This window comes from Spermophilus citellus (genome assembly GCF_964194105.1).
Source record: "Spermophilus citellus genome assembly, chromosome: 4".
NCBI classification, from domain to species: domain Eukaryota; kingdom Metazoa; phylum Chordata; class Mammalia; order Rodentia; family Sciuridae; genus Spermophilus; species Spermophilus citellus.
Genome location: NC_138185.1, coordinates 177668635 through 177685387, shown reverse-complemented (window position 1 = coordinate 177685387; position 16753 = coordinate 177668635). Strand labels below are relative to the sequence as shown.

At 37.6% G+C, this 16753-nt stretch overlaps 1 protein-coding gene across 4 annotated transcripts in view; it reads right to left on the bottom strand.

Annotated features, from left to right (window-relative positions):
- The window catches only part of TRAPPC6B (trafficking protein particle complex subunit 6B), a 25750-nt gene extending 8997 nt beyond the window's left edge, over positions 1-16753 (bottom strand). For 2 of the 4 annotated variants that reach the window (XM_081289289.1, XM_081289288.1), the window contains exons 1-4: positions 16305-16738; positions 6808-6875; positions 5383-5500; positions 4108-4191 (exon numbers count right to left, since the gene is read on the bottom strand). In XM_081289289.1, the coding sequence (XP_081145415.1) occupies positions 4108-4191; positions 5383-5500; positions 6808-6875; positions 16305-16385 (351 nt within the window). In that variant the 5' untranslated portion in view covers positions 16386-16738. Of the gene's footprint in view, positions 1-40; positions 1728-4107; positions 4192-5382; positions 5501-6807; positions 6876-16304 lie in introns of those variants that run through there. The other 2 variants (XM_081289287.1, XM_081289290.1) reach the window with 2 other exon arrangements.

Sequence of the window (16753 nt, the reverse complement as noted above, 5' to 3'; positions counted from 1 at the left end):
ATTAGTTAAGTCATGCTACCAATAAATCATTGATGTTTAAAAGTAAGAATGTTGTGAATAGCCAGGCAGGGTGGTGCATGCCTGTAGTCCAAGCTACTCAGGACACTAAGGTAGAAAGATCATTTGAGCACAGGAATTTTAAGCCATTCTGAGCAACATAGCAAAATCCTGCATCAAAAAACAAGGGACTGGGGTTATGGCTCAGTGGCAGAGCACTTGCCTGGCATGTGTGAAGCCCTGAGTTTGCTCCTCAGTACCACATATAAATAAACAAACAAACAAATAAATAAATAAATCCATTGGCAACTAAAAAAAAATACAAACAACCCCAAAAGTTGTGGAAAAATTGTTTAAGTTACTAAAAAAATCTGATTATTATAAGATGTCCTAGCTCCCTGGCAACTAAAAATGTATGGACATGTGACTTAAGCTTGGCTAATTAGGTGTTCCACTTCAGGACCCGAATCTACAATAACATAAAAATGATAGAAACCAAGTTACATTTTTCTTCTGGGGACGGCAAATGTTGTTTCTGTCTACTGTCCATGCTGCCCACAGGATTCTAAGTAGGGCCTCCCAGTAATAATAATTTGGGTCATGTTCTGGCTGCTTTAACCGGTTTCTTGCCTGTTTTCTGAGCCCTCCTAATCACTCTGTAAATAAACTAACAATATTTCATTCAATCAGAGTTGTTTTCTATGATCTATAGACAAGAATATGAACTTATTCAAGATTTATAGCCTGCCGGGCACCATGGCACATGCCTGTAATCCCAGCAACTCAGAAGGTTAAGGAAGAAGATTTAAAGTTGAGGCCAGCTTCTATAATTTAGCAAGACTTTGTCTCAATATCAAATATTAAAAGGGCTGGACCAGGCACAGGGGTGCATGCCTGTAATCCCAGTGGCTCAAGAAACGAAGACAGACAGATCATGAGTTAAAGCTAGCCTCAGCAACTTAGCAAGACCCAGTCTCAAAATAAAAAATAAAATGGGTTGGGAATGTGGCTCAGTGGTTATGCACCCATGGGTTCAATTCCTAGTACCAAAAAAGGAATACATTTATAGCCTGTGGAGATAAAAATTATCATCTTCATATCAATAATGCAAATGTTAAGAAACCCTGTTATAAAGAAACAAACAAAAAAAGAGCCAGGTATGGTGGCACACTCCTGTAATCACAGCGACATGTGAGAAGAAAATGTAACTTGGTTTCTATCATGTTTCTATCAGAGGCTGAGACTGGAGGATCACAAGTTCAAAGCCAGCCTCCACCTTAGCGAGGTATTAAGCAAATCAGTGAGACCCTGTCTCTAAATAAAATACAAAATAGGGCTGGGAATGTGGATCAGTGGTTGAATGTCCCAGAGTTCAATCCCTGATACCTTCCCACCCCGCCCCCCAAAAAGGAATGGAGCTGGACTACAGAAGGGAAAGTCATGACAGGAATGAAGACTGAAAAATTAATAATCTAAGGAATATTTTTATTATCTACATTTTTTGTACTACAAGATATTCAATACTATTTACTAATAATATAAAATTTTATAATTAATGCACACAAATAGTTACTAATAAGTAATTACACGTAAGTCAACAAATTTTGAACTGGAGGAGACCGTAGATTGCTTCTCATTGGTAGTGGCACATGCTTATAATCCCAGCAACTCAGGAGGCTGATGCAGGAAAATTTCAAGTTCAAGGTCAGCCTCAGCAACTTAGCAAAACTCTGTCCCAAATAAAAATAAAAGGGCTGGGTATAGTTCAGTGTTATAGGATACATATACACAAAGAAAGATTGTTTATCCCTAGAGTTCTTAACCTGGGAATCTATGAGGACCAGGAAAATTAAAATCATTCATACATATATATTTATTGGGAAAAAGTGATCCAATATAAAAATGTCCATAACCAGTGCTTGCCTAGTATGTGCCAGGCTCTGGATTCATCCCCAGCATTTCCAAAAAAAGACACGTCTGATGTGGTTGTGGAACGTGCTGTTAACGCCAGCAACTCATGAGGCTAGAACAAGAAAATTGCTAGTTCAAAGTAGGTCTTGGGAATTTAAAGGGACTCTGCCTCAAAATAAAAATTGTTTTAAAAGAATGGTGATGCAGCTCACTGGCAGAGCTCTTGCCTAGCATGTGCAAACCTCTGGGTAGAATCCCCAGTACCACCAAAAAAAGTCCATAAACTCAAAATATTTAAAAAATCACTGAACTACACAGCTATTCAGGAGGCTAAAGGAGAATCACAAGTTTGAGGCCAGCCTGGGAACTTAGTGAGAGCCTGTCTTTAAAAATAAAGAAGTCGGGGGATATAGTCAGTAGTAGAATATTACCTAGTATGTGTAAGGTCCTGGGGTTCAATCACCATCATCACTACCACCACCACCACCACCACCACCACCACAAAAAAAAAATTACTGAACTGATTCAATTTTCTCTTTTTACAATTAAAGAAATTAAGATTCCCAAAAGTTAAGTGAGAACCAGAGATATTAAAATGAGAACAAATATTTACCACAAAAATGTAATGAGACTCTAGCAATCCCAAAAATACAGAAAATAAGCAATGAAACTAAATTACAAAAAATAAGAATCACATCTATTTCTTGGCCTACTCTGTTAACATCTCACAGCTATAATAATAATTATTACTTACTAAGTATATCATGTGCAAAGCACCATAATAAATACATTTCTCCCCCTGAGATAAAGTCTTGCTATGTTACCTAGGCTGGCACTGAACTCCTAAGCTCAAGTGATCTTCCTGCCTCAGCCTCCCAAGTAGTTGAGACTACAGTTATGTGTCACCACACTCAGTCTCATGTTACATACTTTAAATACATTTAACTATCAAAATAATCTTATAGCTATGATTATACTCGCTTTATTAATGAGGAAACTCAGATCCTGAAGAGTTACGTCACTTATTCAATGTCACAAATCTGTAAATTGTGTAGCTTGGCTTAAAATCTAAATTTATTCAATCCCAAGACTATGATATTTCCACTATAACTATACTTCCTTTCTGTTCAATAATATAGGTATAGAAAAGTTTTTTGCAGGTAAATAGCAGTCTATACTTATCTAGATATTTTTATCACTTCAAAGGAACGCTTATACTAATAATATTCATTAGCTTTCTTTAACACAACTATTTATTGATTGATTTCTACATAAGATTAAAAAAACAAAATCTACACAAAACCCAGAAACACAGATATATTTAACACAAAACATGCACTCCAAGAAACAAATGTTTATTATGTTTTATTAATAACTTTATTTTCTTTCTTTTTTTAAATGTGGTGCTGAGGATCGAACCCATTGCCTCACACATGCTAGGCAAGCACTCTACCACTGAGCCACAACCCCAACCCCAGGCCTATTATAGATTTTAATCTACTAGAGGAGATCATAAATGCACTCTCAGGGGAATAATTCAACACAGCCAATGTCTGTTTTTGTAAGTTTGAATTATCTGTATTGATGTGTCTACACTTTTTCAAAGAATATCATATATCTATATTCACTGGCATTTAGTAGTAATGTTTCTTTAATTGGTCATTCATTATAGGCTTATTTAGCTGCAGCTACAAGTACATATAAGTTATTCATGATGAATATCTCCTATTTCATAAAAAGTGGCTTTAGAAAAAAAGGACAATTTGCCAGGTACAGTGGCACACCCTTTATTCCCAGCAATTCAGAAGACTAAAGCAATTCAATTCTCAGCACCACATAAATGTAAAATAAAGATATTGTGTCCACCTAAAACTAAAAAATAAATATTAAAAAAAGAGTTATGATAACCACAGAAGGCTAAAGCAAGCTCGAAGCCAGCCTCAGCACCTTAGAAGCCAAGCCCTAAGCAACTTAGCAAGACCTTGTCTCAAAATTAATATACCTGGGGATGTAAATCAGTGGTAGAACCCTTCCATCCCGTCCTGGGTTCAATCCCCAGTAACAAAAAATACCAAATACAACTTTAAAACTACTATTTTAAATTAAAGAATTTGTTGTGATTGGCATTGTAATTTGTAATTTTTCCAGTAAATCTACTTTTTTTAGTAGAAAGTCCAAATCTTCTATTGCATTAAATACCTTAGATGCATGCTCTAAGTACTGTTTTCCTGCAGACATCTGAGTAAGCAGACGAAATTTGTTGTCCTGAAGTACATAGATGCCCTATTTCAAAATACAAAAAAAGATTCAAAGTCAATTTAGTCTGTAGTCCTTAAAACCTATCTTATTCCTATAACAACTTTAAGAATATTTTGTTATTAAAATTCCCCTTTTCATTGGTCAAATTTTCTTCAAATGAAAGAATTTCACAATGTTTAAGCTTAAGGGGTTGAGTTCAGCAGTTGTAGCACTAATATTTACTAAATATATCAATACACTGAAAATACAAAGAGGTATAAGACACAGTCCCTAATAATTCAGAGTTGGGCTGGGAATGTGACTCAGAAGTAGAGCACTTGATTATCACAGGTGAGGCCCTGGCTCTGGTCCCTACACAAAAGGTAAAAAAGAACTCAAGAGTCTTATGTAATCACTAGCACTCAACCATACAAAATTATTATATGCTAAGTAAAGCACATCTAGAAAGTTGATAAATGGAGTCACTTCTTGTTGGCATTTCAATTCCAGACTAAGTTTGGTACTGTGAAAAAAATGAATTCTACTAGTAGTATTAAATAAGCTGTTTTCATTTTTTATACTCCATTGAAATGCTAAATCCACTCTAAATATGCCTTTGAAGTTTGTAAAATAAAATCAATCTGTTTTGTTGTTGTCATCTGGGTGTTTTTTGTTTGTTTTTGTTTTGAAGTACTAGGAATCAAACCCAGGGCCTCATGCATGCTAGGCAAGAACTCTACCATGGAGCTACATCCCCAGCCTCCAAAATCAATGCATTTAAAGTTTTCTATGTACTCTCCTAATTGTACAGTAACAAAATCTTTCAAAAAAGAAAAAAGAACAGCAGTAATGAACAATACAAGAGTTACTTAAGATATACGTACTCCAAAAATCAGACAATGGAAATTACTCTAAAGACATAAATGTGAAATATTATTACTTACTAATAATAACTAAGAAAACAAATCCTAAAACCAGTATCATTCTGACGTATGCTGTATTTTAAAATTTAACATAACTTATGTAATTGGGGGGATACCTATAGCTTACTGATAATTGCCACTTTATCTTTATTCACTTTATCCTACCAGAGGGAAAAAAAAAAAAAACTAACAACCTAAATAACATCAGAGAAACATTCCAAAAGTTAAGAAATTATTTTTTAAAATAAAACTGATAAACAAAGGCATTTACATTAAAGAATTTTTTTAAAAAGCCCTTAGTTTATCTGAATACCTGATGATTTGTCCTTAGATTGTCGATTTGTTTCTTGAATACTGTAGTCCAAAAATCTTTGCAAATGAACTTCATGATGTCTAACTCATCCTTGAACCTTGCAGTATCTTTTGTAAACCTAAAAAGATCAACTAGAAGTAATACAATACTTTTCTTCCAAAGAAAGTAAAGGGATCCAAACATATTTTTCTCACTCTTCCCAAGAGGGGCAAACTATGAACTAATTTCCAAATGCCATAATAGCACTGAACATTTATTGAAAGTCATAAAGTGTTAAACATCAAGCAAAATAGATTTCAACATATTCACATATGTTATGGGGTCTATCAGTACATTAGTTATTTGTCTAACAGTAGAGCCAAAATTAAGTACAATCAGTCCAGAACAAAACAACAACAACAACAACAAAAAACCACTGAGCTTAATAATAGTATTGTACATAAAATATAATCAGAGTTCAACTATTCTGCAGGGAATGAATGTTGGCACATGCCTGTTAATCCCAGGCTGAAGCAGAAGGATAACAAGTTCAAGGCCAATGCAGAAAACTTAGTAAGATCCTGTCTCAAAATAAATAAATAAAAAGGGTGTGGTATATAACTTACTAGTAGAGCAGCACTGGGTTTAATCCCTAGTATTGTTTAAAAAAAAGAAAAGGAAAGAAAAAAATTAACTATGCTGCTATTGATTAAAACTAAAAAAAAAAAAAAAAAAAAAAGAAAGAAAAAGAAAAAAAACTATCTATAAATTAGAAGATTATTATATGTATAAACAAAGACTTAAGGCATTTCCATACCTACACTTTAAACAAAATTTCATTCAGGTTTTTTTTTAAAAAACCCTACTAGGCCTTAAGTAAAAAATGCAGTGATGCCAGGAGTGGTGGCACACACCTGTAATCCCAGCAGTTTGGGAGGTTGAGACAGGAATGCGAGGCGCTAAGCAACTCAGTGAGACCCTGTCTCTAAATAAAATACAAAATAGTGCTGGGGATGTGGCTCAGTAAATGCCCACGAGTTCAATCACTGGTACTGCTCCCCAAAAAAAGCAATGAGATTTTAAGCAGTTATTTCAAAATACCAATATTTTCAGGAAAAATATTTAGATGTAAAATGTTTCTTGAATTATTAGGACTTAAAATTTGAATAACCAAGTTAATCTTGCACTAGATCTTCAAATGATTCTTTTTTCTTGGGGGGGGGGGGGTGCTGAGGATTGAATCCAATGACTTGTGCATTTTCTACCACTGAGCTACACATGTTCTACCACTGAGCTACACCCTCAGCTCCTTAAAAAAGAAAATTTCAACTGTGAATTAAGGAACAGAGAAAAATGAAAATATCTCAAATTTTATGCAATCTTTTGAATGGACTATCATTGTTCATAACCTACCTGAAAGAAAATTTTCAAATCCATACTGCTCACCTTTCTATCAATCCTTGTCCTACTCGAAACCCCATGTTTTCCAGTTTAGTAATACAACGTCCATTTTCCTATTTTAAAAAACAACAGTTATAAATACTTTTAGTTCTTTTTGTTCGTTTGGTACCAGGAATTTAACAACCCAGGAGCACTTAACCACTCCGTCACACCCCCAGTCCTTTTTAATTTTTGAGACAGGGTCTCACTAAATTACCTAGGGCCTCGCTAAATTGCTGAGGCTGGTTTTGAACTTGCAATCTTCCTGCCTTAGCCTCCCAAACAGCTAAGATACAAGGAAAGTGCTACCATGTCCAGCTATGATTACTTTTAGAAGACTAAGATGTTTGTATTCAAAATTATAAAAATTACAGCTAAAGGCATGATAATGTAGATTGCAAGGAAATCCTACAAATCTGAAAAATACAAGAGTTTTTAATTTCAATAAATACATTTAAATTATTTAAAAATTCCCACTGAAGAGAATATTATAAAAATGCAAGCAATATGAAAAAGCTTGATGCAAAGTAATTCATGTATATAATGCACCAGAAAATTCACAGCATGAAAGGAATGTTATAACAGTGATAATTTAGCTAGATGCATTGGCACACACCTGTAATTCCAGTGACTCAGATGGCTGAAGCAGGAGGATTACAAGTTCAACCCTCCCCCCAGCCCCAGGCTACTTAGCAAGACCCTGTCTCAAAATAAAAACAATAAAAAGGGGCTGGCATGTAGTAGTATGTGGGAGGCCAACCTTACGGGTGACTAAGTTACACTCCCCAGCTGGGTGCTGAGGCGCTCAGTCACAGAAATGGGTGTGTCTTGCTACAGCCCATGGGTGAAGCTATGCTCACCTGTTCCTTTGTAATATAACCCCTTGCCCTGATTAGGATAGAATCTTCCATGGAAGTGCCTAGTGTGTCCCCTCCTCTTACTGTGCCCTTGGGTGTGGCCTACCCAGGTGTCAGTCAACCTGCTGACAGTGGACATCATGAAAATAGACTCAGCCCCCTGAAACCTGACCCCTTACCTCATTTGAATAGCTTCTCCTCAATAAAAGGGGTCAGCACGTGCTCTCTCCCTCCTTTTCTGTGGACCCTCCTTAAGGTCAGAGGAGCCGCCGTCACAGCAACCCCAAAGAAAAAGGTATTTGTGTCTCTTGTGTGGTTATTTCATGCAGCCCAGTTAGCCCAGTTTAACTAGAGTGACCCCTGAGCCTTTTAGTCGCGAGAACAGAAACCCGGCAGTAGTACAGTGGTAGACCATCCCTGGGTTCAATCCCCAGTACTGGGAAGGGGGGGGGATTGAGGTGAAATAATTGTATAAGTAACTTTAAAGCTCTAGTTCACAGTAGTATTTTTTTGCTACATTTGTAAAAATTTTCTTTTTCCATTTTGAAGTCTATTGGATCCATGTATGAACTGAAGTGTGCTATGGTTTGGGTATGGCTTAAATATGTGTCCGCTGAAGGTTCCTGTGTTGAAATTTAATCCCCCTTATGAGGTATTAAGAAAGTAAGGGCTGGCAGTATGGTTCCATGGCAGGGCACCTGCCTAGCATGTGCAAGGCCCTGGGATCAATCCTTAACACTGAAAAAACAATGAAACTTTTATCCCAGGTATTCCAGAGGTTAAGGTAGGTGACTCATGAATTCAAGGTCAGGCTACATAACACAGAGAGACCTCTCCCACATGATAGACACTTAATCCAAGTATGGTGTCCAGAGGTGAGGCCTTTTGGAATAGTAATTAGTATTAAAGTCATCAGGGTAGAGCTCCCATGATTGAATAATGTGGCTTTATAAGAGACACACAAAGATGAGTGGTGGGAACATGAAGTAAAGGGAACAATTTTACAAAACAGACCTATTGTGCTGACCCCCACATACTTTGGAACCCAGGGCTTTGCGAATACAAGGCAGACACTTTGCCACTGAGCTACATCCCAGCCCTATGCTTTCTTTTCTAAGAAGCAATTAACTGGCAGCCCTGCCTGGTTCAGAATATGTTACATTCCTCAGCAAACTACCTGTTATCTGCAGGAGAAATGCAGGCCCAAAATGCTGGTAAGAAGAACAAAAGTTACCCTGAAGGTGGGAACTTTTGTGACCTTCCAAGACCAGATCCCAGAACTCAGGGAGATAAGGATAATTTACCCTCACCATAAAATCTGTTAAGAACAGGTTCCAATTCAAACTTTTTGGCATGTGCAAAGTGACCTAGAGTTGTCATGGCAGTCTTATATCATTCTGCTATCAAAGTCAAGAGGTGGACGTGGGCAAGACTCTGGAAACTTCCCTGGGACTACCAATATAACTGGAGGGCAGGAGAGGCATGTTAAAAAAACCCTCCCTCTCTCGAAGGACCCACTTTCTCCCTTGAAAGTGTCCCTTTTCCTCCTTTCCTATCTGTTCTAATAAACTCAAGTCTGTCACTCTGAGTAACATGTCTGAAATCTTTCTGACTTGATCACAAGAATTGGGGTTTGAAAGGGGTGTGTGTGTGTCTTCATACTGTCTCAGTTTCCCAGAAAGCCCTAGCCCTATAACAATAGGATAGAGTATGATACCAGAGGATACACAGGTATTCTTCCCGTCTCTCACTGTATGATACCCTGTACTACTGTGGGACTCTTAACAGTAAAACACCATCATCAGATGCAACCCTGTGGTCCTGTACCAGAATCATGAGTTAAAATAAACCTTTCTAAAAAAACAACTTACCCATCCTGTGGTATTGTGTTATTAGCAACAAGAAATAGACTAATATAAATGTATTTCTCAGTAGGCAAGGAAATTTATTTTTATATAGTTTTTTAATTGTGTAAGGGGCTTTTGGGAAAAAAAGACGTGGTATTTGTTGTGACTTTCCTACTGGCCTTACATAGCAGGTACCGGTTATCATTTAGTGATTTTATCAATTGTACCCTTCTAAGAAAGAAATACCAGTTTGTATCTTCTTGCAATGCCTAATCAAACAACTAGTTCAGACTGTCATGGTTGGGAATATTAGGTGATACTCTGACTCCCCTCTACTCTGGAACATATTCTTATAAGATCTCACTTGTATAGTAGGCTCTTTTGTTCATACTGGTAGTTACTGTGCTCCTTAGTCAGCAAGACAGCTACAATGAAGCAGTAAACTACAAAATAACTTGTTCCCTCTACCACATTTTGCAGTGACTGCTCTTACCCAGTTCTTTCAAGTCAGGCAACTTCCTCATACCGGAAAGATTTGGGGTGTTTCCTACTATAGTTAAATGTAATCCTACTGTTTTATTTTCAGTTTGATTATGTGATTAAAAGCAATATGCAGGGCTAGGGTTGTAGCTCTGTGGCAGAGTGCTTGCCTAGCATGTGTGAGGCACTGGGTTTGATCTTTAGCATGGCGTAAGAATAAATAAAATAAAGGCATGCTGTCCATACACAACTACCAAGAAATTTTTTAAAGAAGCAATATGCAGGGGCTGGGGTTGTGGCTCAGAGGATGAGCTCTTGCCTAGCATTTGTGAAGCAGTGGGTTCGATCCTCAGAACCACATAAAAATAAAATAAAGGTATTGTGTCCACCTACAACTAAAAAATAAATGTTTTTTTAAAGCAATATGCATTTTCTGAAACAAAAAGTCTGTATATTTCTTACAAATATATAATGATTTTTACTATTGTCTTTTTTATTTATTGCCAAGACATATTAAAATATACTTTCGTGCAAGGCATGGTATTGTGTTCCTGTAATCCCAGTTCTCAGAAAGCTGAGTAGGAGAATCACTTGAGCCCAGAAGTTGGAGACAATCTGGGTAACAAAGCAAGATTGACCTCAACTCAAAAAAAAAAAAAAAAATCTCTTTGCAAGTAAAAAAATAAAATATTGGCTAAAATGTTAATGTAAATGTTTATACTTCACTTTTTCTTTTCTTTTCTTTTTTTGTATTGGGGATTGATCCCAGGGTGCTTTACCACTCTAGTCCTTTTTATTTTTTGAGACAGAGTCTTGCTAAGTTGCTGAGGCTGATCTTATACTTGGATCCTCCTCTCAGTCTCCCAAGTCACTGGTATTATAGTGGTTACCACCACCATATCCAGGTAAAATCCTTAAATTTTTGTAGCACTAATCATGTTCATTGGGCAACAAGATAAAACAGAGAACTTCTGATCATTTTTTTTTCATAAATGCCAAAACCTCTCCCTAGAAACTTTTCTGTTTTTCTTTTTTTTTTTTTTTTTTAGGTTATAAAACTTGGTATCATCTTTGACTTTTTTCCATCAGTTATTCCTTTGTGATATCTATTGATTCAAAATGTTTCCTACAGTTTTCCAGGCTTCCCAGTTTTCAGTGTGTTTTAGTTGATGACCATCCTGGGCCTTGAAACATGCAACCGTTTTTTGTTCTTCCTTTGACAATCTTAAGGTTTTATTTTATTTTTTTAATTTTTTTATTGATTATTTAAAGCATTACATAGCTCATGATATATCATCTTTCATACATTAGACTCAAATTGTGTTTTGAACTCCCATTTTCACCCCATATATAGATTGCAGAATCACATCTGTTACATATTCACATTTTTACATAATGCCATATTAGTGTCTGTTGTATTCTGCTACCTTTCCTATCCCCTACTATCCCCCCTCCCCTCCCCTCCCCTCCCATCTTCCCTCTCTACCTCCCCTGCTGTTATTCAATTCTCTCCCTTTTTTTTCCCTCCCCCTTGCCCCTCATAGCCTCTTATAATTTTATGTATCCTTGAAGGTCTCCTACCATTTCCATATGCTTTCCCTTCTCTCTCCGTTTCTCTCCCCCCATTCGTCTTTGTTTACTGTAGTCTTTTCCACATGCTCTTCCTTCCTGTTCTGTTCTTAGTTGTTCTCTTTATATCAAAGCAGACATTTGGCATTTGTTTTTTAGGGCTTGGCTAGCTTCACTTAGCATAATCTGCTCTAATGCCATCCATTTCCCTGCAAATTCTATGATTTTGTCATTTCTTAGTGCTGCATAATACTCCATTGTGTATAGATGCCACATTTTTTTTATCCATTCATCTATTGAAGGGCATCTAGGTTGGTTCCACAGTCTAGCTATTGTGAATTGTGCCGCTATAATCATTGATGCAGCCGTATCCCTATAGTGCGCTCTTTTAAGGTCCTCAGGGAATAGTCCGAGAAGTGCAATAGCTGGGTCAATCTTAAGGTTTTAAATACCACCTCTAAGATGAATACTTCCAGACACCCACAAAATCTTATGCAAAGCAAATGCCATCTACCTCTTTGGTTTTAACCACTCTTCTTCAAACTAACTCAATCTAGCTACATTGGTCTCATTGCTGTCCCTTTAAACAACCTGGTATGGTCCAATCTTGGGGCTTTCTGCATGGGCTGTTCTTCCTTCAAATATCATATAAGCAACTTCCTCACTTCTTACAGGTATCTGCTCTGTCAGTGTGGCCCATTTAATCTTTAAGATTAAACATCATTCCCTTTCACCAACTTTCCATCATAGTGACTTTTTTTAAAAAATATTTATTTATTTATTTTCAGTCTTTTAGGTGGACACAATATCTTTATTTTATTTTTATGTGGTGCTGAGGATCGAATCCAGTGCCTCACATATGCCAGCAAGCACGCTACCACTTGAGCCACATCCCCATCCCCCATCATAGTGACTTTCAATTTGTTTCCCAACCAACATCAGCATCATCATATAGAAACTTGGAAATGTGAATTCATTAGTCACACCCTCAATTTACTGAGTTGGAAACATCAGGTGTAATTTGTGGTGCCAGTAATTTGTGATTTGATTTTGTTTTGGTTTGTGGTGCTGGGATTGAACTCAGGGCCTCATGCATTCATAATCTGTGTTTTCACAAATCATTCTGCAGTTGGGTAGACACAGTTCAGTGACTGTACCTATGAAGAACAAGGACCTGGGTTCAATCCCCAGGACTACAAATAAATAAATAAATAAACTAAATAATTAATTTGTCTCCACAGAACTCCTTTCACCATTTAACATACTTATTTTATTTCAATTTTATGTGCTGGGGATTAATACCAGGGGCACTTTACCACTGAGTTACATGCCCAGTCCTTTTTAATTTTGAGACAGAGCCTTGCTGAGTTGCTGAGCCTGGCCTCAATTGTCCATGTCACCTTATCCCCACTCTGCTGCAATACAGCCCCAAGAAGGTTCACTAGCAGGCACCAATTTTTTTTCTTTCTTTTCTTTCTTTCTTTCTTTCTTTCTTCTTCTTCTTTTTTTTTTGGTACCAGGGATTGAACTCAGGGGCACATAACAACCGAGCCACATCCCCAGCACTATTTTGTATTTTATGTAGAGACAGGGTCTCACTTAATTGATTAGCACCTTGCCATTGCTGAGGCTGGCTTTGAACTCAATCCTCCTGCCTCAGCCTCTGGAGCCGCTGGGATTACAGGTGTGTGCCACTGAGTCTGGCTTAGGCACCCAATTTTTTTTTTTTTTTTAAAGAGAGAGTGAGAGAGGAGAGAGAGAGAGGGAGAGAGAGAGAGAGAGAGAGAGAGAGAGAGAGAGAGAGAGAGAATTTTTTTAATATTTATTTTTTAGTTCTCTGCGGACACAACATCTTTGTTGGTATGTGGTGCTGAGGATCGAACCCCGGGCCGCCCGCATGCCAGGCGAGCGCGCTACCGCTTGAGCCACATCCCCAGCCCAGGCACCCAATTTTTAAGAAAAATTAAACCTCAGAATATTTTATCAACTTTTTAAATTCATTCACCATGAATTTGGGCATATTCAATTTTAGAGATTTAATTCCTCGTTAAACATTAAAATCTTGATTTGGAGAATAAGAACACTGGTTCTGAACTTCATGAAAGTTTACTTCGGGCTGGGGATGTGGCTCAAGCTGTTGTGGCTCAAGCTGTTGCGCGCTCGCTTGGCACGTGCGTAGCACTGGGTTCGATCCTCAGCACCACATACAAATAAAGATGTTGTGTCCGCCAAAGACTAAAAAATAAATATTAAAAAATTCTCAAAAAAAAAAAAAGTTTACTTCACTTTCCTGAAAGATTATGAAACTTTATTTCACTTAGTTTAAATTTTTTTATAATAAAAAATAGTAAAAAATTCTGTTATTCAGAAATGGTTTTATTCTAAAAAGATATTAAAAACCATTTCTGGATCCTTTTTACTTTTTTTTTAACAAAAAAATTTCAGCACACTCAAAAGACATTAATACAATGAACCTTCATATATTCAGATTCCAATATGTAATTTAATTATCAAGACTACTATATACCTGTTTTTAAATCATTTTTTTTGTTATTTGTACTTTCGTTTTCCCCCACCATGAACATATTACAATAGAAAAAAAAAATTTGTAATGATTCAAAACATATGGATTTCCTTTCTCTAAAAAAAAAAAAAAAAGCATATTTCTAATGGTTAAAGCCAGCTATACATAAACAGCCAACATTGATGATCAAGAGGAAAATCTGTAATTTGGAAAAATACTAGAGAGATCTGAATAAGAATATAATTTACTTCATTTCGAATACTTTTCTTTAATGTCTTCCTAATGATATTTTTAAATCTATCTTGCCTATTCTTCTTGTAGTTTACAAACTGGTAGCACCTTTTCTTAGAAGTTCCACAAGTATCTCAAAAATTAAACCTAGCCCAAGGAGGTGGTGGCACACCTGTAATTCCAGCAACTTCAGAGGATTCAAGGAAGGAGGATTTCAAGTTCCAGGCCAGCTTGGGCAATGAGACACTATCCCAAAATTTTAAAAGCAGCTCAGTAGTAAAGCAGCTTGCCTAGCATATGTAAAGCCCTGGGTTCAATCTTCAGTACCATGAGGGAGGGGGCATAATTTATTATTTTCACTTGCTTATCTCTTCTCTTTTATTCCCTTTCCTGGTTAATAGCATAACCATCCAGCTTCTCAAGCTAAAAACCAAGGCATAATTTTCTTTTTTTTTCCAGAAAAATTTAACAGTTTTATTTATAATTGTTATAAAGTTGAACTGCTGAAACCTGATCACTGAAACTTTTTGATTTGCATTAATGCTTTGTATCCCAGCATATATATTAAAAATTGCCACACAAATGAAAATGGAAAAACAGCCAATACCTGATTTCTGTCTCCTATTTTTCCACTAGCAATCATATACTTAGGTACCTTTTGACCCCTGGGGGAAAAAAAAATCTAACATTCAGAACTATCAATAACAGGAAGCACCAAGGCATAATTTTCAATTCCCACTCCCATACTTAACCAAGGTCTACAGATTCTACCTCCTGTCTTGAAACCTCTCCTCTCTCACTCCTGTCTTAATTCAGATCTTCTTCACCTCCTGCAATCATAGATTTTCTCACTACAAAGATCTTCCTTCTCTGGCCCAAACACCAGATTATCTTCCTAAAAGGTAAATGGACAACATATTCCCTATCAGTAGCTTAATATTCCCTATTCAAAAATCCTCCAGTGAGATCACACAATGCTCTAAATTAAGTTCTCAATTCCTCTCACTTGCCACCCATTCAATCTAGCCATGCCTAGAATGGTTTTCCTACTCCACTTCTTTATCAACAGCATTGAACAAAGGGTTGCTGGGCTAGGGGTGTAGCTTGGTCACAGAGCTCTTGTCTACATGGATGAGGCCCTGAGGTTCCAGCCTCAGCACCACAACAAAAGTAGTAAGGGCTACTAACTTGAAGTTAGAGTATCTCATTCCTAAAATCCGTTACAACTTCGTGTTTCTACCTAATTGCCATCCAATGCTTAATTAATTATTCGTTAAAATCCCTACTCCTCAAGGACTGTGAGGCAGAGGTGTTTATTTTCTTTTATCTAGCACAGTGTCTGGCCCAGAAAGCCAGACATTAAATGTTTTCCGAAATTATCAATGAGCAAATGAGAACTCCTCCACAAGGACTGGGACATTGTTTCATTCACTATTACAAATCCCAGGCCCTAAAACCAACTCCAAAATAATGGGGACAAAATAAATATTTTCTGAATTAACTTAAATTGTTTTCTAATTATTGGTCATATCTGAAAACTTTGCTTTAAATTCAAATCTCATCAGCCTTCTATCCTCAAGCTGTTTGGAGTGGTTAGGGATGGGGAAAGAAGATTCTCAACTTGCGGTCAGGGCCGTTCAGAGGATCGCTCAGAAATGCTGGAAACGACAGCAAAATTAAGCAGGATGCCAAAATCAGTTCTACGGTTAACATTCCTGTAAATCCTAATAGGAACAACACTGAAAGAAAAATTGTGGCCCACACGTAGTACAGACACACACAAAAATCAAATAGAAGATACAAAAGAGAAAGGGAGAAACCATCAAGTATCAAAGCAGACAGGTTGTAGGGTTTGGGACATGTGGAGGTGGGGACTAGTTTTGTCTATACCTCGGGAAGTGTGGGGTGATGGTGGGCCAGGGTTTAAAGGAAAGCACTCATGGGAAACAAGAGATGTCACTACAAAGGATCTCAAGGGCGTGTGGCAGCACTTACCACCTCGCCCTGCTCCGCGGACTTGTACACTCCTGACACCATCTCGTTATGCAGAAGCAAAAACAATGCCTCGTCCGCCATTTCCTGCTTATTCTTCCAAGCTCCGGGTTTCTGCTCCGGTTTGGGCTGGTCCCAGGGTTTCAAGCTTGCGCCTGAACAACTTGATCTGTGCCGCGCTCCGTCAGGCTCGGTCCCCAGTTGCTAGGAGACCGAAGAGTGCGCTGGTTTCCCAAAGGTCGGTACTGGGGAAAGCCGGATACCTGGGAGAGCGCACCTCGCAGGGCCAAGCCCTAGGTTCTAGCGAGAAAGCCGGACCGTAGGGTAAGCCAAACCAAAACCGCAGAGACCCGATCCCGCCCCAGGACCGGGGGCAAAGAACCCACTTCCGGTCCCCTCTACCCCGGCATTTCGTCGACTCTATGGTCGCGGAGTTCCTTTGCCCGGCCCCG